Source organism: Stegodyphus dumicola, chromosome 8, assembly GCF_044657685.1.
Source record: "Stegodyphus dumicola isolate Sdum_Otavi_A_Nest chromosome 8, ASM4465768v1".
Taxonomy (NCBI): Eukaryota; Metazoa; Arthropoda; class Arachnida; order Araneae; family Eresidae; genus Stegodyphus; species Stegodyphus dumicola.
This window is the reverse complement of record NC_140775.1, coordinates 167,088,290-167,116,109: the sequence shown is the minus strand read 5'-3', so window position 1 is coordinate 167,116,109 and position 27,820 is coordinate 167,088,290. Positions and strand designations below refer to the sequence as shown.

The window sequence follows — 27,820 nt, the reverse complement described above, 5'->3', positions numbered from 1 at the left end:
CACACGATATTTCTTAAATATTTTGTACGTTATGTAACTGGAAAAGTTATTTAACGTCAATCCCATACTTTCTATTTAACGTTCGAATGCGCAAAGTAAATTAAGTTAACATTTACGAGAATGTCACGCACGAAAAACAAACTTTTATTATTTATCCCAACATCATGTCATTTTATGGCCGAAAAACTCAAAGTTGAAAATATTGTTTTGAACAATTGTCCGTTTCCTAACTTAACTGTGTGGAAAAATTTCGAAACGATTGTTCATCAAATTATGAATAAGATTTAGTATGTTTACTAACGTTGATTGACCCTTAAATAAAATGTTCGTGTCTTTTAAAGTGTATGGAGGCAGAGGATACGGTCGTGGCTACGAAGGTGAAGGCGGTGCTTCTGCTGCTGCATCTGCCGGTGGAGCAGGACGTGGTGCAGGCGGTGTAGGAAGAGACGCTGGAGCTGCTGCTGCCGCTATGGCTGCTGCTGCTGCAGCCGCTGCTGGACGAGGTGGTTACGGAGGCAGAGGTGGAGAGGGTGCTGGCGGTGCCGCTGCTGCTTCTGCTGCTGCAGGAGGACGTGGACCTGGAAGACAAGGCGAAGGAGCTGATTCCGCTGCCGCCGTCGCTGCCGCAGCTGCGGCTGCCGCTGGAAGTATGCAGTTCCGTCCTATTTCATTCAAAAACATAATGAATTTTGAACATAATCCTACTTTGAGTTCTATATTATTACAAGCGCTTTACGCAAAACCCTGATTACTCTATTAATTGCTTTATCCTACAGTAATTCCTATCTAGCGGGAAAAGCTTTCTAAACGGCATCCTCTTTTTGTTAGCTTTATTTTCAACCGATTGCGATTCATGAAATCATGTCTTGGATTCTCAGTGGTCACTCGGAACCGCAACACTGTCCAAAATACATTCTAACTCTATTGATATGTGTATGCAATAGACGCCGAAAAACGTTCTTTCCCATTTCATTTTTAAAAATATTTCTGAATAAGTTTTAAAGTAATTTTTATTGAGGAATTTTTAATATTTAGCTATCGTTCCTGCTCGAGTGCAAGTCTGCCTCAGTAAATCGGTAAATAATTTCGACTTCTAAATAGTCCGTTTTTTTAGACGTGCCTAGCTTGTACGAATTGTCTGCTCAATATTACTTGATATGAACAGTATATTTAACGCAACTGACGAATTTAGTGCAAATAATTTATACCTCTGCAGCGAGACTCAAATCAGTTAAACCGTAATATCTATTAGGATATGCAGCTCAATCTATTTTGTGAATTTGCCAGATGTTTCAAACTACGTAGAGAAACCACAAATAATTACCCTTAATTTCACTAGGTGATTAAGAATTTCATAATATGCACCATTGTTTCTTTTATTCTAATGTTCGACACGCATTTAACTAGAGTTGAAATACTTTGATCCCTTTTAAACAGATTACAACAAGCCTGAGGAAGAACACGTAATTGGACATCTGTGCGAATAATTAGTTCCGGATTTTAAAGCTTGCTCTCTGACTTAACACCATGAACTTGACACAGATAGATATTTGATATATATGTCATATATATCCAACCAGCTTAAATTCTGAAATTTTATTATCTTCCTGGTATATTAATTAAATCTACATTTCCGTGAATTTTAAATATCTTCCCATTCGATTTCCTTTCGGGTAAACTATAATATGTTAAGTTTGCGGTTAGATCTCTTTTTTCTGATTATTTCAATTCTAAACTTCTGTCTCGTTAATTTTAACAGTTTTTTAAAAACTAATTAGTCAAGTATTTGATAAGAACTGAATTTCCGTATAGATCGAATTAAGGAGGTATATTTTAAAACTTCGATCGCAAAATTTCCTATTTCTTTTAAATATTACCTTACTATTCATGTCTTCCAAGATTAACACATTTAATTGTGGTAGATGCAGCTGTCTAATAAGACATTTGTACATAACATATTAATTGATACCACTAAAGAGATTCTTTGTAACTTACCACACGATATTTCTTAAATATTTTGTACGTTATGTAACCGGAAAAGTTATTTAACTTCAATCCCATACTTTCTATTTAACGTTCAAATGCGCAAATTAATTAATTTAACATTTACGAGAATGTCACGCACGAAAAACAAAATTTTATTATTTATCCCAACATCATGTGATTTTATGGCCTAAAAATTCAAAGTTGAAAATATTTTTTTGAACAATTGTCCGTTTCCTAACTTAACTGTGTGGAAAAATTTCGAAACGATTGTTCATCAAATTATGAATAATATTTAGTATGTTTACTAACGTTGATTGACCCTTAAATAAAATGTTCGTGTCTTTTAAAGTGTATGGAGGCAGAGGATACGGTCGTGGCTACGAAGGTGAAGGCGGTGCTTCTGCTGCTGCATCTGCCGGTGGAGCAGGACGTGGTGCAGGCGGTGAAGGAAGAGACGCTGGAGCTGCTGCTGCCGCTATGGCTGCTGCTGCTGCAGCCGCTGCTGGACGAGGTGGTTACGGAGGCAGAGGTGGAGAGGGTGCTGGCGGTGCCGGTGCTGCTTCTGCTGCTGCAGGAGGACGTGGACCTGGAAGACAAGGCGAAGGAGCTGATTCCGCTGCCGCCGCCGCTGCCGCAGCCGCGGCTGCCGCTGGAAGTATGCAGTTCCGTCCTATTGTCCTATTTCATTCAAAAACATAATGAATTTTAAACATAATCCTAATTTGAGTTCTATATTATTACAAGCGCTTTACGCAAAACCCTGATTACGCTATTAATTGCTTTATCCTACAGTAATTCCTATCTAGCCGGAAAAGCTTTCTAAACGGCATCATCTTTTTGTTACCTTTAATTTCAACCGATTGCGATTCATGAAATCTTTTCTTGGATTCTCAGTGGTCACTCGGAACCGCAACACTGTCCAAAATACATTCTAACTCTATTGATATGTGTATGCAATAGACGCCGAAAAATGTTCTTTCACATTTCATTTTTAAAAATATTTCTGAATAAGTTTTAAAGTAATTTTTATTGTCGAAATTTTTAATATTTAGCTATCGTTCCTGCTCGAGTGCAAGTCTGCCTCTGTAAATCCGTAAATAATTTCGACTTCTAAATAGTCCGTTTTTTATAGACGTGCTTAGCTTGTACGAATTGTCTGCTCAATATTACTTGATATTAACAGTATATTTAACGCAACTGACGAATTAAGTGCAAATAATTTATACCTCTGCAGCGAGACCCAAATCAGTTAAACCGTAATATCTATCAGGATATGCAGCTCAGTCTATTTTGTGAATTTACCAGATATCTCAAACTACGTAGAGAAATAACATATAATTACCCTTAATTTCACTAGGTGATTAAGAATTTCATAATATGCACCATTGTTTCTTTTATTTTAACGTCCAAAACGCATTTAACTAGAGTTGAAATACTTTGATCCTTTTTAAACAGATTACAATAAGCCTGAGGAAGAACACGTAATTGGACATCTGTGCGAATAATTAGTTCCGGATTTTGAAGCTTGCTCTCTGACTTAACATCATGAACTTGACACAGATAGATCTTTTATATAAATGTCATATATATCCAACCAGCTTAAATTCTGAAATTTTATTATCTTCCTGGTATATTAATTAAATCTACATTTCTGTGAATTTTAAATATCTTCCCATTCGATTTCCTTTCGGGTAAACTATAATATGTTAAGTTTGTGGTTAGATCTCTTTTTCTGATTATTTCAATTCTAGTTTTCTTTCTCATTAATTTTAACAGTTTCTTAAAAACTAATTAGTCAAGTATTTGATAAGAACTTAATTTCCGTATAGATCGAATTAAGGAGGTATATTTTAAAACTTCGATCTCAAAACTTCCTATTTCTTTTAAATATTACATTACTATTAATTTCTTCCAAGATTAACACTTTTAATTGTGGTAGATGCAGCTGTCTAATAAGACATTTGTACATAACATATTAATTGATACCAGTGAAAAGATTCTTTGTAACTTACCACACGATATTTCTTAAATATTTTGTACGTTATGTAACTGGAAAAGTTATTTAACGTCAATCCCATACTTTCTATTTAACGTTCGAATGCGCAAAGTAAATTAAGTTAACATTTACGAGAATGTCACGCACGAAAAACAAACTTTTATTATTTATCCCAACATCATGTCATTTTATGGCCGAAAAACTCAAAGTTGAAAATATTGTTTTGAACAATTGTCCGTTTCCTAACTTAACTGTGTGGAAAAATTTCGAAACGATTGTTCATCAAATTATGAATAATATTTAGTATGTTTACTAACGTTGATTGACCCTTAAATAAAATGTTCGTGTCTTTTAAAGTGTATGGAGGCAGAGGATACGGTCGTGGCTACGAAGGTGAAGGCGGTGCTTCTGCTGCTGCATCTGCCGGTGGAGCAGGACGTGGTGCAGGCGGTGTAGGAAGAGACGCTGGAGCTGCTGCTGCCGCTATGGCTGCTGCTGCTGCAGCCGCTGCTGGACGAGGTGGTTACGGAGGCAGAGGTGGAGAGGGTGCTGGCGGTGCCGCTGCTGCTTCTGCTGCTGCAGGAGGACGTGGACCTGGAAGACAAGGCGAAGGAGCTGATTCCGCTGCCGCCGTCGCTGCCGCAGCTGCGGCTGCCGCTGGAAGTATGCAGTTCCGTCCTATTTCATTCAAAAACATAATGAATTTTGAACATAATCCTACTTTGAGTTCTATATTATTACAAGCGCTTTACGCAAAACCCTGATTACTCTATTAATTGCTTTATCCTACAGTAATTCCTATCTAGCGGGAAAAGCTTTCTAAACGGCATCCTCTTTTTGTTAGCTTTATTTTCAACCGATTGCGATTCATGAAATCATGTCTTGGATTCTCAGTGGTCACTCGGAACCGCAACACTGTCCAAAATACATTCTAACTCTATTGATATGTGTATGCAATAGACGCCGAAAAACGTTCTTTCCCATTTCATTTTTAAAAATATTTCTGAATAAGTTTTAAAGTAATTTTTATTGAGGAATTTTTAATATTTAGCTATCGTTCCTGCTCGAGTGCAAGTCTGCCTCAGTAAATCGGTAAATAATTTCGACTTCTAAATAGTCCGTTTTTTTAGACGTGCCTAGCTTGTACGAATTGTCTGCTCAATATTACTTGATATGAACAGTATATTTAACGCAACTGACGAATTTAGTGCAAATAATTTATACCTCTGCAGCGAGACTCAAATCAGTTAAACCGTAATATCTATTAGGATATGCAGCTCAATCTATTTTGTGAATTTGCCAGATGTTTCAAACTACGTAGAGAAACCACATATAATTACCCTTAATTTCACTAGGTGATTAAGAATTTCATAATATGCACCATTGTTTCTTTTATTTTAACGTCCAAAAGGCATTTAACTAGAGTTGAAATACTTTGTTCCCTTTTAAACAGATTACAACAAGCCTGAGGAAGAACACGTAATTGGACATCTGTGCGAATAATTTGTTCCGGATTTTAAAGCTTGCTCTCTGACTTAACACCATGAACTTGACACAGATAGATATTTGATATAAATGTCATATATATCCAACCAGCTTAAATTCTGAAATTTTATTATCTTCCTGGTATATTAATTAAATCTACATTTCCGTGAATTTTAAATATCTTCCCATTCGATTTCCTTTCGGGTAAACTATAATATGTTAAGTTTGTGGTTAGATCTCTTTTTCTGATTATTTCAATTCTAGTTTTCTTTCTCATTAATTTTAACAGTTTCTTAAAAACTAATTAGTCAATTATTTGATAAGAACTTAATTTCCGTATAGATCGAATTAAGGAGGTATATTTTAAAACTTCGATCTCAAAACTTCCTATTTCTTTTAAATATTACATTACTATTAATTTCTTCCAAGATTAACACTTTTAATTGTGGTAGATGCAACTGTCTAATAAGACATTTCTACATAACATATTAATTGATACCACTGAAGAGATTACTTCTAACTTATCACACGATATTTCTTAAATATTTTTTTACGTTAGGTAACCGGAAAAGTTACTTAACGTCAATCCCATACTTTCTATTTAACGTTCAAATGCGCAAAGTGAATTAATTTAACATTTACGAGAATGTCACGCACGAAAAACCAAATTTTTTTATTTATCCCAACATCATGTGATTTTATGGCCTAAAAATTCAAAGTTGAAAATATTTTTTTGAACAATTGTCCGTTTCCTAACTTAACTGTGTGGAAAAATTTCGAAACGATTGTTCATCAAATTATGAATAAGATTTAGTATGTTTACTAACGTTGATTGACCCTTAAATAAAATGTTCGTGTCTTTTAAAGTGTATGGAGGCAGAGGATACGGTCGTGGCTACGAAGGTGAAGGCGGTGCTTCTGCTGCTGCATCTGCCGGTGGAGCAGGACGTGGTGCAGGCGGTGAAGGAAGAGACGCTGGAGCTGCTGCTGCCGCTATGGCTGCTGCTGCTGCAGCCGCTGCTGGACGAGGTGGTTACGGAGGCAGAGGTGGAGAGGGTGCTGGCGGTGCCACTGCTGCTTCTGCTGCTGCAGGAGGACGTGGACCTGGAAGACAAGGCGAAGGAGCTGATGCCGCTGCCGCCGCCGCTGCCGCAGCCGCGGCTGCCGCTGGAAGTATGCAGTTCCGTCCTATTGTCCTATTTCATTCAAAAACATAATGAATTTTAAACATAATCCTACTTTGAGTTCTATATTATTACAAGCGCTTTACGCAAAACCCTGATTACGCTATTAATTGCTTTATCCTACAGTAATTCCTATCTAGCCGGAAGAGCTTTCTAAACGGCATCATCTTTTTGTTACCTTTAATTTCAACCGATTGCGATTCATGAAATCTTTTCTTGGATTCTCAGTGGTCACTCGGAACCGCAACACTGTCCAAAATACATTCTAACTCTATTGATATGTGTATGCAATAGACGCCGAAAAATGTTCTTTCACATTTCATTTTTAAAAATATTTCTGAATAAGTTTTAAAGTAATTTTTATTGTCGAAATTTTTAATATTTAGCTATCGTTCCTGCTCGAGTGCAAGTCTGCCTCTGTAAATCCGTAAATAATTTCGACTTCTAAATAGTCCGTTTTTTATAGACGTGCTTAGCTTGTACGAATTGTCTGCTCAATATTACTTGATATTAACAGTATATTTAACGCAACTGACGAATTTAGTGCAAATAATTTATACCTCTGCAGCGAGACCCAAATCAGTTAAACCGTAATATCTATCAGGATATGCAGCTCAGTCTATTTTGTGAATTTACCAGATATCTCAAACTACGTAGAGAAATAACATATAATTACCCTTAATTTCACTAGGTGATTAAGAATTTCATAATATGCACCATTGTTTCTTTTATTTTAACGTCCAAAACGCATTTAACTAGAGTTGAAATACTTTGATCCCTTTTAAACAGATTACAACAAGCCTGAGGAAGAACACGTAATTGGACATCTGTGCGAATAATTAGTTCCGGATTTTAAAGCTTGCTCTCTGACTTAACACCATGAACTTGACACAGATAGATATTTGATATATATGTCATATATATCCAACCAGCTTAAATTCTGAAATTTTATTATCTTCCTGGTATATTAATTAAATCTACATTTCCGTGAATTTTAAATATCTTCCCATTCGATTTCCTTTCGGGTAAACTATAATATGTTAAGTTTGCGGTTAGATCTCTTTTTTCTGATTATTTCAATTGTAGACTTCTGTCTCATTAATTTTAACAGTTTTTTAAAAACTAATTAGTGAAGTATTTGATAAGAACTGAATTTCCGTATAGATTGAATTAAGGAGGTATATTTTAAAACTTCGATCTCAAAATTTCCTATTTCTTTTAAATATTACCTTACTATTCATGTCTTCCAAGATTAACACATTTAATTGTGGTAGATGCAGCTGTCTAATAAGACATTTGTACATAACATATTAATTGATACCACTAAAGAGATTCTTTGTAACTTACCACAGGATATTTCTTAAATATTTTGTACCTTATGTAACCGGAAAAGTTATTTAACGTCAATCGCATACTTTCTATTTAACGTTCAAATGCGCAAAGTGAATTAAGTTAACATTTACGAGAATGTCACGCACGAAAAACAAAATTCTATTATTTATCCCAACATCATGTGATTTTATGGCCGAAAAATTCAAAGTTGAAAATATTGTTTTGAACAATTGTCCGTTTCCTAACTTAACTGTGTGGAAAAATTTCGAAACGATTGTTCATCAAATTATGAATAATATTTAGTATGTTTACTAACGTTGATTGACCCTTAAATAAAATGTTCGTGTCTTTTAAAGTGTATGGAGGCAGAGGATACGGTCGTGGCTACGAAGGTGAAGGCGGTGCTTCTGCTGCTGCATCTGCCGGTGGAGCAGGACGTGGTGCAGGCGGTGAAGGAAGAGACGCTGGAGCTGCTGCTGCCGCTATGGCTGCTGCTGCTGCAGCCGCTGCTGGACGAGGTGGTTACGGAGGCAGAGGTGGAGAGGGTGCTGGCGGTGCCGCTGCTGCTTCTGCTGCTGCAGGAGGACGTGGACCTGGAAGACAAGGCGAAGGAGCTGATGCCGATGCCGCTGCCGCAGCCGCGGCTGCCGCTGGAAGTATGCAGTTCCGTCCTATTGTCCTATTTCATTCAAAAACATAATGAATTTTAAACATAATCCTACTTTGAGTTCTATATTATTACAAGCGCTTTACGCAAAACCCTGATTACGCTATTAATTGCTTTATCCTACAGTAATTCCTATCTAGCCGGAAGAGCTTTCTAAACGGCATCATCTTTTTGTTACCTTTAATTTTAACCGATTGCGATTCATGAAATCTTTTCTTGGATTCTCAGTGGTCACTCGGAACCGCAACACTGTCCAAAATACATTCTAACTCTATTGATATGTGTATGCAATAGACGCCGAAAAATGTTCTTTCACATTTCATTTTTAAAAATATTTCTGAATAAGTTTTAAAGTAATTTTTATTGTCGAAATTTTTAATATTTAGCTATCGTTCCTGCTCGAGTGCAAGTCTGCCTCTGTAAATCCGTAAATAATTTCGACTTCTAAATAGTCCGTTTTTTATAGACGTGCTTAGCTTGTACGAATTGTCTGCTCAATATTACTTGATATTAACAGTATATTTAACGCAACTGACGAATTTAGTGCAAATAATTTATACCTCTGCAGCGAGACCCAAATCAGTTAAACCGTAATATCTATCAGGATATGCAGCTCAGTCTATTTTGTGAATTTACCAGATATCTCAAACTACGTAGAGAAATAACATATAATTACCCTTAATTTCACTAGGTGATTAAGAATTTCATAATATGCACCATTGTTTCTTTTATTTTAACGTCCAAAACGCATTTAACTAGAGTTGAAATACTTTGATCCCTTTTAAACAGATTACAATAAGCCTGAGGAAGAACACGTAATTGGACATCTGTGCGAATAATTAGTTCCGGATTTTGAAGCTTGCTCTCTGACTTAACACCATGAACTTGACACAGATAGATCTTTGATATAAATGTCATATATATCCAACCAGCTTAAATTCTGAAATTTTATTATCTTCCTGGTATATTAATTAAATTTACATTTCCGTGAATTTTAAATATCTTCCCATTGGATTTCCTTTCGGGTAAACTATAATATCTTAAGTTTGCGGTTAGACCTCTTTTTCTGATTATTTCAATTCTAGACTGCTGTCTCATTAATTTTAACAGTTTTTAAAAACTAATTAGTGAAGTATTTGATAAGAACTTAATTTCCGTATAGATCGAATTAAGAAGGTATATTTTAAAACTTCGATCTCAAAACTTCCTATTTCTTTTAAATATTACTTTACTATTAATTTCTTCCAAGATTAACACCTTTAATTGTGGTAGATGCAGCTGTCTAATAAGACATTTGTACATAACATATTAATTGATACCACTAAAGAGATTCTTTGTAACTTACCACAGGATATTTCTTAAATATTTTGTACCTTATGTAACCGGAAAAGTTATTTAACGTCAATCGCATACTTTCTATTTAACGTTCAAATGCGCAAAGTGAATTAAGTTAACATTTACGAGAATGTCACGCACGAAAAACAAAATTTTATTATTTATCCCAACATCATGTGATTTTATGGCCGAAAAATTCAAAGTTGAAAATATTGTTTTCAACAATTGTCCGTTTCCTAACTTAACTGTGTGGAAAAATTTCGAAACGATTGTTCATCAAATTATGAATAATATTTAGTATGTTTACTAACGTTGATTGACCCTTAAATAAAATGTTCGTGTCTTTTAAAGTGTATGGAGGCAGAGGATACGGTCGTGGCTACGAAGGTGAAGGCGGTGCTTCTGCTGCTGCATCTGCCGGTGGAGCAGGACGTGGTGCAGGCGGTGAAGGAAGAGACGCTGGAGCTGCTGCTGCCGCTATGGCTGCTGCTGCTGCAGCCGCTGCTGGACGAGGTGGTTACGGAGGCAGAGGTGGAGAAGGTGCTGGCGGTGCCGCTGCTGCTTCTGCTGCTGCAGGAGGACGTGGACCTGGAAGACAAGGCGAAGGAGCTGATGCCGCTGCCGCCGCCGCTGCCGCAGCCGCGGCTGCCGCTGGAAGTATGCAGTTCCGTCCTATTGTCCTATTTCATTCAAAAACATAATGAATTTTAAACATAATCCTACTTTGAGTTCTATATTATTACAAGCGCTTTACGCAAAACCCTGATTACGCTATTAATTGCTTTATCCTACAGTAATTCCTATCTAGCCGGAAAAGCTTTCTAAACGGCATCATCTTTTTGTTACCTTTAATTTCAAGCGATTGCGATTCATGAAATCTTTTCTTGGATTCTCAGTGGTCACTCGGAACCGCAACACTGTCCAAAATACATTCTAACTCTATTGATATGTGTATGCAATAGACGCCGAAAAATGTTCTTTCACATTTCATTTTTAAAAATATTTCTGAATAAGTTTTAAAGTAATTTTTATTGTCGAAATTTTTAATATTTAGCTATCGTTCCTGCTCGAGTGCAAGTCTGCCTCTGTAAATCCGTAAATAATTTCGACTTCTAAATAGTCCGTTTTTTATAGACGTGCTTAGCTTGTACGAATTGTCTGCTCAATATTACTTGATATTAACAGTATTTTTAACGCAACTGACGAATTTAGTGCAAATAATTTATACCTCTGCAGCGAGACCCAAATCAGTTAAACCGTAATATCTATCAGGATATGCAGCTCAGTCTATTTTGTGAATTTACCAGATATCTCAAACTACGTAGAGAAATAACATATAATTACCCTTAATTTCACTAGGTGATTAAGAATTTCATAATATGCACCATTGTTTCTTTTATTTTAACGTCCAAAACGCATTTAACTAGAGTTGAAATACTTTGATCCCTTTTAAACAGATTACAACAAGCCTGAGGAAGACCACGTAATTGGACATCTGTGCGAATAATTAGTTCCGGATTTTAAAGCTTGCTCTCTGACTTAACACCATGAACTTGACACAGATAGATATTTGATATATATGTCATATATATCCAACCAGCTTAAATTCTGAAATTTTATTATCTTCCTGGTATATTCCTTTAAATCTACATTTCCATGAATTTTAAATATCTTCCCATTCGATTTCCTTTCGGGTAAACTATAATATGTTAAGTTTGTGGTTAGATCTCTTTTTCTGATTATTTCAATTCTAGACTTCTTTTTCATTAATTTTAACAGTTTTTTAAAAACTAATTAGTCAAGTATTTGATAAGAACTTAATTTCCGTATAGATCGAATTAAGGAGGTATATTTTAAAACTTCGATCTCAAAACTTCCTATTTCTTTTAAATATTACATTACTATTAATTTCTTCCATAATTAACACTTTTAATTGTGGTAGATGCAACTGTCTAATAAGACATCTGTACATAACATATTAATTGATACCACTGAAGAGATTACTTCTAACTTATCACACGATATTTCTTAAATATATTGTACGTTAGGTAACCGGAAAAGTTATTTAACGTCAATCCCATACTTTCTATTTAACGTTCAAATGCGCAAAGTAAATTAATTTACATTTACGAGAATGTCACGCACGAAAAACAAACTTTTAATATTTATCCCAACATCATGTCATTTTATGGCCGAAAAACTCAAAGTTGAAAATATTGTTTTGAACAATTGTCCGTTTCCTAACTTAACTGTGTGGAAAAATTTCGAAACGATTGTTCATCAAATTATGAATAAGATTTAGTATGGTTACTAACGTTGATTGACCCTTAAATAAAATGTTCGTGTCTTTTAAAGTGTATGGAGGCAGAGGATACGGTCGTGGCTACGAAGGTGAAGGCGGTGCTTCTGCTGCTGCATCTGCCGGTGGAGCAGGACGTGGTGCAGGCGGTGAAGGAAGAGACGCTGGAGCTGCTGCTGCCGCTATGGCTGCTGCTGCTGCAGCCGCTGCTGGACGAGGTGGTTACGGAGGCAGAGGTGGAGAGGGTGCTGGCGGTGCCGCTGCTGCTTCTGCTGCTGCAGGAGGACGTGGACCTGGAAGACAAGGCGAAGGAGCTGATTCCGCTGCCGCCGTCGCTGCCGCAGCTGCGGCTGCCGCTGGAAGTATGCAGTTCCGTCCTATTTCATTCAAAAACATAATGAATTTTAAACATAATCCTACTTTGAGTTCTATATTATTACAAGCGCTTTACGCAAAACCCTGATTACTCTATTAATTGCTTTATCCTACAGTAATTCCTATCTAGCCGGAAAAGCTTTCTAAACGGCATCCTCTTTTTGTTAGCTTTATTTTCAACCGATTGCGATTCATGAATTCATGTTTTGGATTCTCAGTGGTCACTCGGAACCGCAACACTGTCCAAAATACATTCTAACTCTATTGATATGTGTATGCAATAGACGCCGAAAAACGTTCTTTCCTATTTCATTTTTAAAAATATTTCTGAATAAGTTTTAAAGAAATTTTTATTGTCGAAATTTTTAATATTTAGCTATCGTTCCTGCTCGAATGCAAGTCTGCCTCAGTAAATCGGTAAATAATTTCGACTTCTAAATAGTCCGTTTTTTTAGACGTGCCTAGCTCGTACGAATTGTCTGCTCAATATTACTTGATATGAACAGTATATTTAACGCAACTGGCGAATTTAGTGCAAATAATTTATACCTCTGCAGCGAGACACAAATCAGTTAAACCGTAATATCTATTAGGATATGCAGCTCAATCTATTTTGTGAATTTGCCAGATGTTTCAAACTACGTAGAGAAACCACATATAATTACCCTTAATTTCACTAGGTGATTAAGAATTTCATAATATGCACCATTGTTTCTTTTATTCTAATGTTCGACACGCATTTAACTAGAGTTGAGATACTTTGATCCCTTTTAAACAGATTACAACAAGCCTGAGGAAGACCACGTAATTGGACATCTGTGCGAATAATTAGTTCCGGATTTTAAAGCTTGCTCTCTGACTTAACACCATGAACTTGACACAGATAGATATTTGATATATATGTCATATATATCCAACCAGCTTAAATTCTGAAATTTTATTATCTTCCTGGTATATTAATTAAATTTACATTTCCGTGAATTTTAAATATCTTCCCATTCGATTTCCTTTCGGGTAAACTATAATATCTTAAGTTTGCGGTTAGACCTCTTTTTCTGATTATTTCAATTCTAGACTGCTGTCTCATTAATTTTAACAGTTTTTTAAAAACTAATTAGTGAAGTATTTGATAAGAACTTAATTTCCGTATAGATCGAATTAAGAAGGTATATTTTAAAACTTCGATCTCAAAACTTCCTATTTCTTATAAATATTACTTTACTATTAATTTCTTCCAAGATTAACACTTTTAATTGTGGTAGATGCAGCTGTCTAATAAGACATTTGTACATAACATATTAATTGATACCACTAAAGAGATTCTTTGTAACTTACCACAGGATATTTCTTAAATATTTTGTACGTTATGTAACCGGAAAAGTTATTTAACGTCAATCGCATACTTTCTATTTAACGTTCAAATGCGCAAAGTGAATTAAGTTAACATTTACGAGAATGTCACGCACGAAAAACAAAATTTTATTATTTATCCCAACATCATGTGATTTTATGGCCGAAAAATTCAAAGTTGAAAATATTGTTTTGAACAATTGTCCGTTTCCTAACTTAACTGTGTGGAAAAATTTCGAAACGATTGTTCATCAAATTATGAATAATATTTAGTATGTTTACTAACGTTGATTGACCCTTAAATAAAATGTTCGTGTCTTTTAAAGTGTATGGAGGCAGAGGATACGGTCGTGGCTACGAAGGTGAAGGCGGTGCTTCTGCTGCTGCATCTGCCGGTGGAGCAGGACGTGGTGCAGGCGGTGAAGGAAGAGACGCTGGAGCTGCTGCTGCCGCTATGGCTGCTGCTGCTGCAGCCGCTGCTGGACGAGGTGGTTACGGAGGCAGAGGTGGAGAGGGTGCTGGCGGTGCCGCTGCTGCTTCTGCTGCTGCAGGAGGACGTGGACCTGGAAGACAAGGCGAAGGAGCTGATGCCGATGCCGCTGCCGCCGCCGCTGCCGCAGCCGCGGCTGCCGCTGGAAGTATGCAGTTCCGTCCTATTGTCCTATTTCATTCAAAAACATAATGAATTTTAAACATAATCCTACTTTGAGTTCTATATTATTACAAGCGCTTTACGCAAAACCCTGATTACGCTATTAATTGCTTTATCCTACAGTAATTCCTATCTAGCCGGAAGAGCTTTCTAAACGGCATCATCTTTTTGTTACCTTTAATTTCAACCGATTGCGATTCATGAAATCTTTTCTTGGATTCTCAGTGGTCACTCGGAACCGCAACACTGTCCAAAATACATTCTAACTCTATTGATATGTGTATGCAATAGACGCCGAAAAATGTTCTTTCACATTCCATTTTTAAAAATATTTCTGAATAAGTTTTAAAGTAATTTTTATTGTCGAAATTTTTAATATTTAGCTATCGTTCCTGCTCGAGTGCAAGTCTGCCTCTGTAAATCCGTAAATAATTTCGACTTCTAAATAGTCCGTTTTTTATAGACGTGCTTAGCTTGTACGAATTGTCTGCTCAATATTACTTGATATTAACAGTATATTTAACGCAACTGACGAATTTAGTGCAAATAATTTATACCTCTGCAGCGAGACCCAAATCAGTTAAACCGTAATATCTATCAGGATATGCAGCTCAGTCTATTTTGTGAATTTACCAGATATCTCAAACTACGTAGAGAAATAACATATAATTACCCTTAATTTCACTAGGTGATTAAGAATTTCATAATATGCACCATTGTTTCTTTTATTTTAACGTCCAAAACGCATTTAACTAGAGTTGAAATACTTTGATCCCTTTTAAACAGATTACAATAAGCCTGAGGAAGAACACGTAATTGGACATCTGTGCGAATAATTAGTTCCGGATTTTGAAGCTTGCTCTCTGACTTAACACCATGAACTTGACACAGATAGATCTTTGATATAAATGTCATATATATCCAACCAGCTTAAATTCTGAAATTTTATTATCTTCCTGGTATATTAATTAAATTTACATTTCCGTGAATTTTAAATATCTTCCCATTGGATTTCCTTTCGGGTAAACTATAATATCTTAAGTTTGCGGTTAGACCTCTTTTTCTGATTATTTCAATTCTAGACTGCTGTCTCATTAATTTTAACAGTTTTTAAAAACTAATTAGTGAAGTATTTGATAAGAACTTAATTTCCGTATAGATCGAATTAAGAAGGTATATTTTAAAACTTCGATCTCAAAACTTCCTATTTCTTTTAAATATTACTTTACTATTAATTTCTTCCAAGATTAACACCTTTAATTGTGGTAGATGCAGCTGTCTAATAAGACATTTGTACATAACATATTAATTGATACCACTAAAGAGATTCTTTGTAACTTACCACAGGATATTTCTTAAATATTTTGTACCTTATGTAACCGGAAAAGTTATTTAACGTCAATCGCATACTTTCTATTTAACGTTCAAATGCGCAAAGTGAATTAAGTTAACATTTACGAGAATGTCACGCACGAAAAACAAAATTTTATTATTTATCCCAACATCATGTGATTTTATGGCCGAAAAATTCAAAGTTGAAAATATTGTTTTCAACAATTGTCCGTTTCCTAACTTAACTGTGTGGAAAAATTTCGAAACGATTGTTCATCAAATTATGAATAATATTTAGTATGTTTACTAACGTTGATTGACCCTTAAATAAAATGTTCGTGTCTTTTAAAGTGTATGGAGGCAGAGGATACGGTCGTGGCTACGAAGGTGAAGGCGGTGCTTCTGCTGCTGCATCTGCCGGTGGAGCAGGACGTGGTGCAGGCGGTGAAGGAAGAGACGCTGGAGCTGCTGCTGCCGCTATGGCTGCTGCTGCTGCAGCCGCTGCTGGACGAGGTGGTTACGGAGGCAGAGGTGGAGAAGGTGCTGGCGGTGCCGCTGCTGCTTCTGCTGCTGCAGGAGGACGTGGACCTGGAAGACAAGGCGAAGGAGCTGATGCCGCTGCCGCCGCCGCTGCCGCAGCCGCGGCTGCCGCTGGAAGTATGCAGTTCCGTCCTATTGTCCTATTTCATTCAAAAACATAATGAATTTTAAACATAATCCTACTTTGAGTTCTATATTATTACAAGCGCTTTACGCAAAACCCTGATTACGCTATTAATTGCTTTATCCTACAGTAATTCCTATCTAGCCGGAAAAGCTTTCTAAACGGCATCATCTTTTTGTTACCTTTAATTTCAAGCGATTGCGATTCATGAAATCTTTTCTTGGATTCTCAGTGGTCACTCGGAACCGCAACACTGTCCAAAATACATTCTAACTCTATTGATATGTGTATGCAATAGACGCCGAAAAATGTTCTTTCACATTTCATTTTTAAAAATATTTCTGAATAAGTTTTAAAGTAATTTTTATTGTCGAAATTTTTAATATTTAGCTATCGTTCCTGCTCGAGTGCAAGTCTGCCTCTGTAAATCCGTAAATAATTTCGACTTCTAAATAGTCCGTTTTTTATAGACGTGCTTAGCTTGTACGAATTGTCTGCTCAATATTACTTGATATTAACAGTATTTTTAACGCAACTGACGAATTTAGTGCAAATAATTTATACCTCTGCAGCGAGACCCAAATCAGTTAAACCGTAATATCTATCAGGATATGCAGCTCAGTCTATTTTGTGAATTTACCAGATATCTCAAACTACGTAGAGAAATAACATATAATTACCCTTAATTTCACTAGGTGATTAAGAATTTCATAATATGCACCATTGTTTCTTTTATTTTAACGTCCAAAACGCATTTAACTAGAGTTGAAATACTTTGATCCCTTTTAAACAGATTACAACAAGCCTGAGGAAGACCACGTAATTGGACATCTGTGCGAATAATTAGTTCCGGATTTTAAAGCTTGCTCTCTGACTTAACACCATGAACTTGACACAGATAGATATTTGATATATATGTCATATATATCCAACCAGCTTAAATTCTGAAATTTTATTATCTTCCTGGTATATTCCTTTAAATCTACATTTCCATGAATTTTAAATATCTTCCCATTCGATTTCCTTTCGGGTAAACTATAATATGTTAAGTTTGTGGTTAGATCTCTTTTTCTGATTATTTCAATTCTAGACTTCTTTTTCATTAATTTTAACAGTTTTTTAAAAACTAATTAGTCAAGTATTTGATAAGAACTTAATTTCCGTATAGATCGAATTAAGGAGGTATATTTTAAAACTTCGATCTCAAAACTTCCTATTTCTTTTAAATATTACATTACTATTAATTTCTTCCATAATTAACACTTTTAATTGTGGTAGATGCAACTGTCTAATAAGACATCTGTACATAACATATTAATTGATACCACTGAAGAGATTACTTCTAACTTATCACACGATATTTCTTAAATATATTGTACGTTAGGTAACCGGAAAAGTTATTTAACGTCAATCCCATACTTTCTATTTAACGTTCAAATGCGCAAAGTAAATTAATTTACATTTACGAGAATGTCACGCACGAAAAACAAACTTTTAATATTTATCCCAACATCATGTCATTTTATGGCCGAAAAACTCAAAGTTGAAAATATTGTTTTGAACAATTGTCCGTTTCCTAACTTAACTGTGTGGAAAAATTTCGAAACGATTGTTCATCAAATTATGAATAAGATTTAGTATGGTTACTAACGTTGATTGACCCTTAAATAAAATGTTCGTGTCTTTTAAAGTGTATGGAGGCAGAGGATACGGTCGTGGCTACGAAGGTGAAGGCGGTGCTTCTGCTGCTGCATCTGCCGGTGGAGCAGGACGTGGTGCAGGCGGTGAAGGAAGAGACGCTGGAGCTGCTGCTGCCGCTATGGCTGCTGCTGCTGCAGCCGCTGCTGGACGAGGTGGTTACGGAGGCAGAGGTGGAGAGGGTGCTGGCGGTGCCGCTGCTGCTTCTGCTGCTGCAGGAGGACGTGGACCTGGAAGACAAGGCGAAGGAGCTGATTCCGCTGCCGCCGTCGCTGCCGCAGCTGCGGCTGCCGCTGGAAGTATGCAGTTCCGTCCTATTTCATTCAAAAACATAATGAATTTTAAACATAATCCTACTTTGAGTTCTATATTATTACAAGCGCTTTACGCAAAACCCTGATTACTCTATTAATTGCTTTATCCTACAGTAATTCCTATCTAGCCGGAAAAGCTTTCTAAACGGCATCCTCTTTTTGTTAGCTTTATTTTCAACCGATTGCGATTCATGAATTCATGTTTTGGATTCTCAGTGGTCACTCGGAACCGCAACACTGTCCAAAATACATTCTAACTCTATTGATATGTGTATGCAATAGACGCCGAAAAACGTTCTTTCCTATTTCATTTTTAAAAATATTTCTGAATAAGTTTTAAAGAAATTTTTATTGTCGAAATTTTTAATATTTAGCTATCGTTCCTGCTCGAATGCAAGTCTGCCTCAGTAAATCGGTAAATAATTTCGACTTCTAAATAGTCCGTTTTTTTAGACGTGCCTAGCTCGTACGAATTGTCTGCTCAATATTACTTGATATGAACAGTATATTTAACGCAACTGGCGAATTTAGTGCAAATAATTTATACCTCTGCAGCGAGACTCAAATCAGTTAAACCGTAATATCTATTAGGATATGCAGCTCAATCTATTTTGTGAATTTGCCAGATGTTTCAAACTACGTAGAGAAACCACATATAATTACCCTTAATTTCACTAGGTGATTAAGAATTTCATAATATGCACCATTGTTTCTTTTATTCTAATGTTCGACACGCATTTAACTAGAGTTGAGATACTTTGATCCCTTTTAAACAGATTACAACAAGCCTGAGGAAGACCACGTAATTGGACATTTGTGCGAATAATTAGTTCCGGATTTTAAAGCTTGCTCTCTGACTTAACACCATGAACTTGACACAGATAGATATTTGATATATATGTCATATATATCCAACCAGCTTAAATTCTGAAATTTTATTATCTTCCTGGTATATTAATTAAATTTACATTTCCGTGAATTTTAAATATCTTCCCATTCGATTTCCTTTCGGGTAAACTATAATATCTTAAGTTTGCGGTTAGACCTCTTTTTCTGATTATTTCAATTCTAGACTGCTGTCTCATTAATTTTAACAGTTTTTTAAAAACTAATTAGTGAAGTATTTGATAAGAACTTAATTTCCGTATAGATCGAATTAAGAAGGTATATTTTAAAACTTCGATCTCAAAACTTCCTATTTCTTATAAATATTACTTTACTATTAATTTCTTCCAAGATTAACACTTTTAATTGTGGTAGATGCAGCTGTCTAATAAGACATTTGTACATAACATATTAATTGATACCACTAAAGAGATTCTTTGTAACTTACCACAGGATATTTCTTAAATATTTTGTACGTTATGTAACCGGAAAAGTTATTTAACGTCAATCGCATACTTTCTATTTAACGTTCAAATGCGCAAAGTGAATTAAGTTAACATTTACGAGAATGTCACGCACGAAAAACAAAATTTTATTATTTATCCCAACATCATGTGATTTTATGGCCGAAAAATTCAAAGTTGAAAATATTGTTTTGAACAATTGTCCGTTTCCTAACTTAACTGTGTGGAAAAATTTCGAAACGATTGTTCATCAAATTATGAATAATATTTAGTATGTTTACTAACGTTGATTGACCCTTAAATAAAATGTTCGTGTCTTTTAAAGTGTATGGAGGCAGAGGATACGGTCGTGGCTACGAAGGTGAAGGCGGTGCTTCTGCTGCTGCATCTGCCGGTGGAGCAGGACGTGGTGCAGGCGGTGAAGGAAGAGACGCTGGAGCTGCTGCTGCCGCTATGGCTGCTGCTGCTGCAGCCGCTGCTGGACGAGGTGGTTACGGAGGCAGAGGTGGAGAGGGTGCTGGCGGTGCCGCTGCTGCTTCTGCTGCTGCAGGAGGACGTGGACCTGGAAGACAAGGCGAAGGAGCTGATGCCGATGCCGCTGCCGCCGCCGCTGCCGCAGCCGCGGCTGCCGCTGGAAGTATGCAGTTCCGTCCTATTGTCCTATTTCATTCAAAAACATAATGAATTTTAAACATAATCCTACTTTGAGTTCTATATTATTACAAGCGCTTTACGCAAAACCCTGATTACGCTATTAATTGCTTTATCCTACAGTAATTCCTATCTAGCCGGAAGAGCTTTCTAAACGGCATCATCTTTCTGTTACCTTTAATTTCAACCGATTGCGATTCATGAAATCTTTTCTTGGATTCTCAGTGGTCACTCGGAACCGCAACACTGTCCAAAATACATTCTAACTCTATTGATATGTGTATGCAATAGACGCCGAAAAATGTTCTTTCACATTCCATTTTTAAAAATATTTCTGAATAAGTTTTAAAGTAATTTTTATTGTCGAAATTTTTAATATTTAGCTATCGTTCCTGCTCGAGTGCAAGTCTGCCTCTGTAAATCCGTAAATAATTTCGACTTCTAAATAGTCCGTTTTTTATAGACGTGCTTAGCTTGTACGAATTGTCTGCTCAATATTACTTGATATTAACAGTATATTTAACGCAACTGACGAATTTAGTGCAAATAATTTATACCTCTGCAGCGAGACCCAAATCAGTTAAACCGTAATATCTATCAGGATATGCAGCTCAGTCTATTTTGTGAATTTACCAGATATCTCAAACTACGTAGAGAAATAACATATAATTACCCTTAATTTCACTAGGTGATTAAGAATTTCATAATATGCACCATTGTTTCTTTTATTTTAACGTCCAAAACGCATTTAACTAGAGTTGAAATACTTTGATCCCTTTTAAACAGATTACAATAAGCCTGAGGAAGAACACGTAATTGGACATCTGTGCGAATAATTAGTTCCGGATTTTGAAGCTTGCTCTCTGACTTAACACCATGAACTTGACACAGATAGATCTTTGATATAAATGTCATATATATCCAACCAGCTTAAATTCTGAAATTTTATTATCTTCCTGGTATATTAATTAAATTTACATTTCCGTGAATTTTAAATATCTTCCCATTGGATTTCCTTTCGGGTAAACTATAATATCTTAAGTTTGCGGTTAGACCTCTTTTTCTGATTATTTCAATTCTAGACTGCTGTCTCATTAATTTTAACAGTTTTTAAAAACTAATTAGTGAAGTATTTGATAAGAACTTAATTTCCGTATAGATCGAATTAAGAAGGTATATTTTAAAACTTCGATCTCAAAACTTCCTATTTCTTTTAAATATTACTTTACTATTAATTTCTTCCAAGATTAACACCTTTAATTGTGGTAGATGCAGCTGTCTAATAAGACATTTGTACATAACATATTAATTGATACCACTAAAGAGATTCTTTGTAACTTACCACAGGATATTTCTTAAATATTTTGTACCTTATGTAACCGGAAAAGTTATTTAACGTCAATCGCATACTTTCTATTTAACGTTCAAATGCGCAAAGTGAATTAAGTTAACATTTACGAGAATGTCACGCACGAAAAACAAAATTTTATTATTTATCCCAACATCATGTGATTTTATGGCCGAAAAATTCAAAGTTGAAAATATTGTTTTCAACAATTGTCCGTTTCCTAACTTAACTGTGTGGAAAAATTTCGAAACGATTGTTCATCAAATTATGAATAATATTTAGTATGTTTACTAACGTTGATTGACCCTTAAATAAAATGTTCGTGTCTTTTAAAGTGTATGGAGGCAGAGGATACGGTCGTGGCTACGAAGGTGAAGGCGGTGCTTCTGCTGCTGCATCTGCCGGTGGAGCAGGACGTGGTGCAGGCGGTGAAGGAAGAGACGCTGGAGCTGCTGCTGCCGCTATGGCTGCTGCTGCTGCAGCCGCTGCTGGACGAGGTGGTTACGGAGGCAGAGGTGGAGAGGGTGCTGGCGGTGCCGCTGCTGCTTCTGCTGCTGCAGGAGGACGTGGACCTGGAAGACAAGGCGAAGGAGCTGATGCCGCTGCCGCAGCAGCGGCTGCCGCTGGAAGTATGCAGTTCCGTCCTATTGTCCTATTTCATTCAGAAACATAATGAATTTTAAACATAATCCTACTTTGAGTTCTATATTATTACAAGCGCTTTACGCAAAACCCTGTTTACGCTATTAATTGCTTTATCCTACAGTAATTCCTATCTAGCCGGAAAAGCTTTCTAAACGGCATCATCTTTTTGTTACCTTTAATTTCAAGCGATTGCGATTCATGAAATCTTTTGTTGGATTCTCAGTGGTCACTCGGAACCGCAACACTGTCCAAAATACATTCTAACTCTATTGATATGTGTATGCAATAGACGCCGAAAAATGTTCTTTCACATTTCATTTTTAAAAATATTTCAGAATAAGTTTTAAAGTAATTTTTATTGTCGAAATTTTTAATATTTAGCTATCGTTCCTGCTCGAGTGCAAGTCTGCCTCTGTAAATCCGTAAATAATTTCGACTTCTAAATAGTCCGTTTTTTAAAGACGTGCTTAGCTTGTACGAATTGTCTGCTCAATATTACTTGATATTAACAGTATATTTAACGCAACTGACGAATTTAGTGCAAATAATTTATACCTCTGCAGCGAGACCCAAATCAGTTAAACCGTAATATCTATCAGGATATGCAGCTCAGTCTATTTTGTGAATTTACCAGATATCTCAAACTACGTAGAGAAATAACATATAATTACCCTTAATTTCACTAGGTGATTAAGAATTTCATAATATGCACCATTGTTTCTTTTATTTTAACGTCCAAAACGCATTTAACTAGAGTTGAAATACATTGATCCCTTTTAAACAGATTACAATAAGCCTGAGGAAGAATACGTAATTGGACATCTGTGCGAATAATTAGTTCCGGATTTTAAAGCTTGCTCTCTGACTTAACACCATGAACTTGACACAGATAGATCTTTGATATAAATGTCATATATATCCAACCAGCTTAAATTCTGAAATTTTATTATCTCCCTGGTATATTAATTAAATCTACATTTCCGTGAATTTTAAATATCTTCCCATTCGATTTCCTTTCGGGTAAATTATAATATGTTAAGTTTGCGGTTAGACCTCTTTTTCTGATTATTCAATTCCAGACTTCTGTCTCATTAATTTTAACAGTTTTTTAAAAACTAATTAGTCAAGTATTTGATAAGAACTTAATTTCCGTATAGATCGAATTAATGAGGTATATTTTAAAACTTCGATCTCAAAGCTTCCTATTTCTTTTAAATATTACCTTACTATTAATTTCTTCCAAGATTAACACTTTTAATTGTGGTAGATGCAGCTGTCTAATAAGACATTTGTACATAACATATTAATTGATACCACAAAAGAGATTCTTTGTAACTTACCACACGATATTTCTTAAATATTTTGTACGTTATGTAACCGGAAAAGTTATTTAACGTCAATCGCATACTTTCTATTTAACGTTCAAATGCGCAAAGTGAATTAAGTTAACATTTACGAGAATGTCACGCACGAAAACAAAATTTTATTATTTATCCCAACATCATGTGATTTTATGGCCGAAAAATTCAAAGTTGAAAATATTGTTTTGAACAATTGTCCGTTTCCTAACTTAACTGTGTGGAAAAATTTCGAAACGATTGTTCATCAAATTATGAATAATATTTAGTATGTTTACTAACGTTGATTGACCCTTAAATAAAATGTTCGTGTCTTTTAAAGTGTATGGAGGCAGAGGATACGGTCGTGGCTACGAAGGTGAAGGCGGTGCTTCTGCTGCTGCATCTGCCGGTGGAGCAGGACGTGGTGCAGGCGGTGAAGGAAGAGACGCTGGAGCTGCTGCTGCCGCTATGGCTGCTGCTGCTGCAGCCGCTGCTGGACGAGGTGGTTACGGAGGCAGAGGTGGAGAGGGTGCTGGCGGTGCCGCTGCTGCTTCTGCTGCTGCAGGAGGACGTGGACCTGGAAGACAAGGCGAAGGAGCTGATGCCGCTGCCGCCGCCGCTGCCGCAGCCGCGGCTGCCGCTGGAAGTATGCAGTTCCGTCCTATTGTCCTATTTCATTCAAAAACATAATGAATTTTAAACATAATCCTACTTTGAGTTCTATATTATTACAAGCGCTTTACGCAAAACCCTGATTACGCTATTAATTGCTTTATCCTACAGTAATTCCTATCTAGCCGGAAAAGCTTTCTAAACGGCATCATCTTTTTGTTACCTTTAATTTCAATCGATTGCGATTCATGAAATCTTTTCTTGGATTCTCAGTGGTCACTCGGAACCGCAACACTGTCCAAAATACATTCTAACTCTATTGATATGTGTATGCAATAGACACCGAAAAACGTTCTTTCCCATTTCATTTTTAAAAATATTTCTGAATAAGTTTTAAAGTAATTTTTATTCTCGAAATTTTTAATATTTAGCTATCGTTCCTGCTCGAGTGCAAGTCTGCCTCAGTAAATCGGTAAATAATTTCGACTTCTAAATAGTCCGTTTTTTTTTTCAGACGTGCTTAGCTTGTACGAATTGTCTGCTCAATATTACTTGATATTAACAGTATATTTAACGCAACTGACGAATTTAGTGCAAGTAATTTATACCTATGCAGCGAGACTCAAATCAGTTAAACGGTAATATATATTAAGATATGCAGCTCAATCTATTTTGTGAATTTGCCAGATGTTTCAATCTACGTAGAGAAACAACATATAATTACCCTTAATTTCACTAGGTGATTAAGAATTTCATAATATACACCATTTCTTCTTTTATTTTAATGTCCGAAACGCATTTAACTAGAGTTGAAATACTTTGATCCCTTTTAAACAGATTACAACAAGCCTGAGGAAGAACACGTAATTGGACATCTGTGCGAATAATTTGTTCCGGATTTTAAAGCTTGCTCTCTGACCTAACACCATGAACTTGACACAGATAGATATTTGATATATATGTCATATATATCCGACCAGCTTAAATTCTGAAATTTTATTATCTTCCTGGTATATTAATTAAATCTACATTTCCGTGAATTTTAAATATCTTCCCATTCGATTTCCTTTCGGGTAAACTATAATATGTTAAGTCTGCGGTTAGATCTCTTTTTTCTAATTATTTCAATTCTAGACTTCTGTCTCATTAATTTTAACAGTTTTTTAAAAACTAATTAGTGAAGTATTTGATAAGAACTGAATTTCCGTATAGATCGAATTAAGGAGGTATATTTTAAAACTTCGATCTCAAAATTTCCTATTTCTTTTAAATATTACCTTACTATTCATGTCTTCCAAGATTAACACCTTTAATTGTGGTAGATGCAGCTGTCTAATAAGACATTTGTACATAACATATTAATTGATACCACTAAAGAGATTCTTTGTAACTTACCACAGGATATTTCTTAAATATTTTGTACCTTATGTAACCGGAAAAGTTATTTAACGTCAATCGCATACTTTCTATTTAACGTTCAAATGCGCAAAGTGAATTAAGTTAACATTTACGAGAATGTCACGCACCAAAAAACAAAATTTTATTATTTATCCCAACATCATGTCATTTTATGGCCGAAAAATTCAAAGTTGAAAATATTGTTTTCAACAATTGTCCGTTTCCTAACTTAACTGTGTGGAAAAATTTCGAAACGATTGTTCATCAAATTATGAATAATATTTAGTATGTTTACTAACGTTGATTGACCCTTAAATAAAATGTTCGTGTCTTTTAAAGTGTATGGAGGCAGAGGATACGGTCGTGGCTACGAAGGTGAAGGCGGTGCTTCTGCTGCTGCATCTGCCGGTGGAGCAGGACGTGGTGCAGGCGGTGAAGGAAGAGACGCTGGAGCTGCTGCTGCCGCTATGGCTGCTGCTGCTGCAGCCGCTGCTGGACGAGGTGGTTACGGAGGCAGAGGTGGAGAGGGTGCTGGCGGTGCCGCTGCTGCTTCTGCTGCTGCAGGAGGACGTGGACCTGGAAGACAAGGCGAAGGAGCTGATGCCGCTGCCGCCGCCGCTGCCGCAGCCGCGGCTGCCGCTGGAAGTATGCAGTTCCGTCCTATTGTCCTATTTCATTCAAAAACATAATGAATTTTAAACATAATCCTACTTTGAGTTCTATATTATTACAAGCGCTTTACGCAAAACCCTGATTACTCTATTAATTGCTTTATCCTACAGTAATTCCTATCTAGCCGGAAAAGCTTTCTAAACGGCATCCTCTTTTTGTTAGCTTTATTTTCAACCGATTGCGATTCATGAATTCATGTCTTGGATTCTCAGTGGTCACTCGGAACCGCAACACTGTCCAAAATACATTCTAACTCTATTGATATGTGTATGCAATAGACGCCGAAAAACGTTCTTTCCTATTTCATTTTTAAAAATATTTCTGAATAAGTTTTAAAGAAATTTTTATTGTCGAAATTTTTAATATTTAGCTATCGTTCCTGCTCGAATGCAAGTCTGCCTCAGTAAATCGGTAAATAATTTCGACTTCTAAATAGTCCGTTTTTTTAGACGTGCCTAGCTCGTACGAATTGTCTGCTCAATATTACTTGATATGAACAGTATATTTAACGCAACTGGCGAATTTAGTGCAAATAATTTATACCTCTGCAGCGAGACTCAAATCAGTTAAACCGTAATATCTATTAGGATATGCAGCTCAATCTATTTTGTGAATTTGCCAGATGTTTCAAACTACGTAGAGAAACCACATATAATTACCCTTAATTTCACTAGGTGATTAAGAATTTCATAATATGCACCATTGTTTCTTTTATTCTAATGTTCGACACGCATTTAACTAGAGTTGAGATACTTTGATCCCTTTTAAACAGATTACAACAAGCCTGAGGAAGACCACGTAATTGGACATCTGTGCGAATAATTAGTTCCGGATTTTAAAGCTTGCTCTCTGACTTAACACCATGAACTTGACACAGATAGATATTTGATATATATGTCATATATATCCAACCAGCTTAAATTCTGAAATTTTATTATCTTCCTGGTATATTAATTAAATTTACATTTCCGTGAATTTTAAATATCTTCCCATTCGATTTCCTTTCGGGTAAACTATAATATCTTAAGTTTGCGGTTAGACCTCTTTTTCTGATTATTTCAATTCTAGACTGCTGTCTCATTAATTTTAACAGTTTTTTAAAAACTAATTAGTGAAGTATTTGATAAGAACTTAAT

At 35.9% G+C, this 27,820-nt stretch overlaps 3 protein-coding genes across 3 annotated transcripts; all 3 read left to right on the top strand.

The window, feature by feature from the left end:
• Nucleotides 1-307: 307 nt before the first annotated feature.
• Nucleotides 308-10,686, top strand: LOC118180589 (uncharacterized). Its single transcript, XM_085823044.1, has 6 exons — nt 308-647; nt 2,336-2,641; nt 4,340-4,645; nt 6,335-6,640; nt 8,340-8,639; nt 10,337-10,686. The coding sequence occupies exons 1-6, from the start codon at nt 323-325 to the stop codon at nt 10,684-10,686; spliced, it is 1,893 nt and encodes a 630-aa protein (XP_085679170.1). The 5' UTR covers nt 308-322.
• Nucleotides 10,687-12,306: 1,620 nt separating this feature from the next.
• Nucleotides 12,307-14,706, top strand: LOC146996021 (uncharacterized). The gene is made up of 2 exons (XM_085822718.1): nt 12,307-12,646; nt 14,336-14,706. Exons 1-2 carry the CDS (start codon nt 12,322-12,324, stop codon nt 14,689-14,691), a joined length of 681 nt encoding a protein of 226 aa, XP_085678844.1. The 5' UTR covers nt 12,307-12,321; the 3' UTR covers nt 14,692-14,706.
• Nucleotides 14,707-18,314: 3,608 nt separating this feature from the next.
• On the top strand, nt 18,315-24,707 carry LOC146996020 (uncharacterized). The gene is made up of 4 exons (XM_085823043.1): nt 18,315-18,654; nt 20,344-20,655; nt 22,353-22,646; nt 24,343-24,707. The coding sequence occupies exons 1-4, from the start codon at nt 18,330-18,332 to the stop codon at nt 24,690-24,692; spliced, it is 1,281 nt and encodes a 426-aa protein (XP_085679169.1). The 5' UTR covers nt 18,315-18,329; the 3' UTR covers nt 24,693-24,707.
• The last annotated feature ends 3,113 nt before the right edge of the window (nt 24,708-27,820 follow it).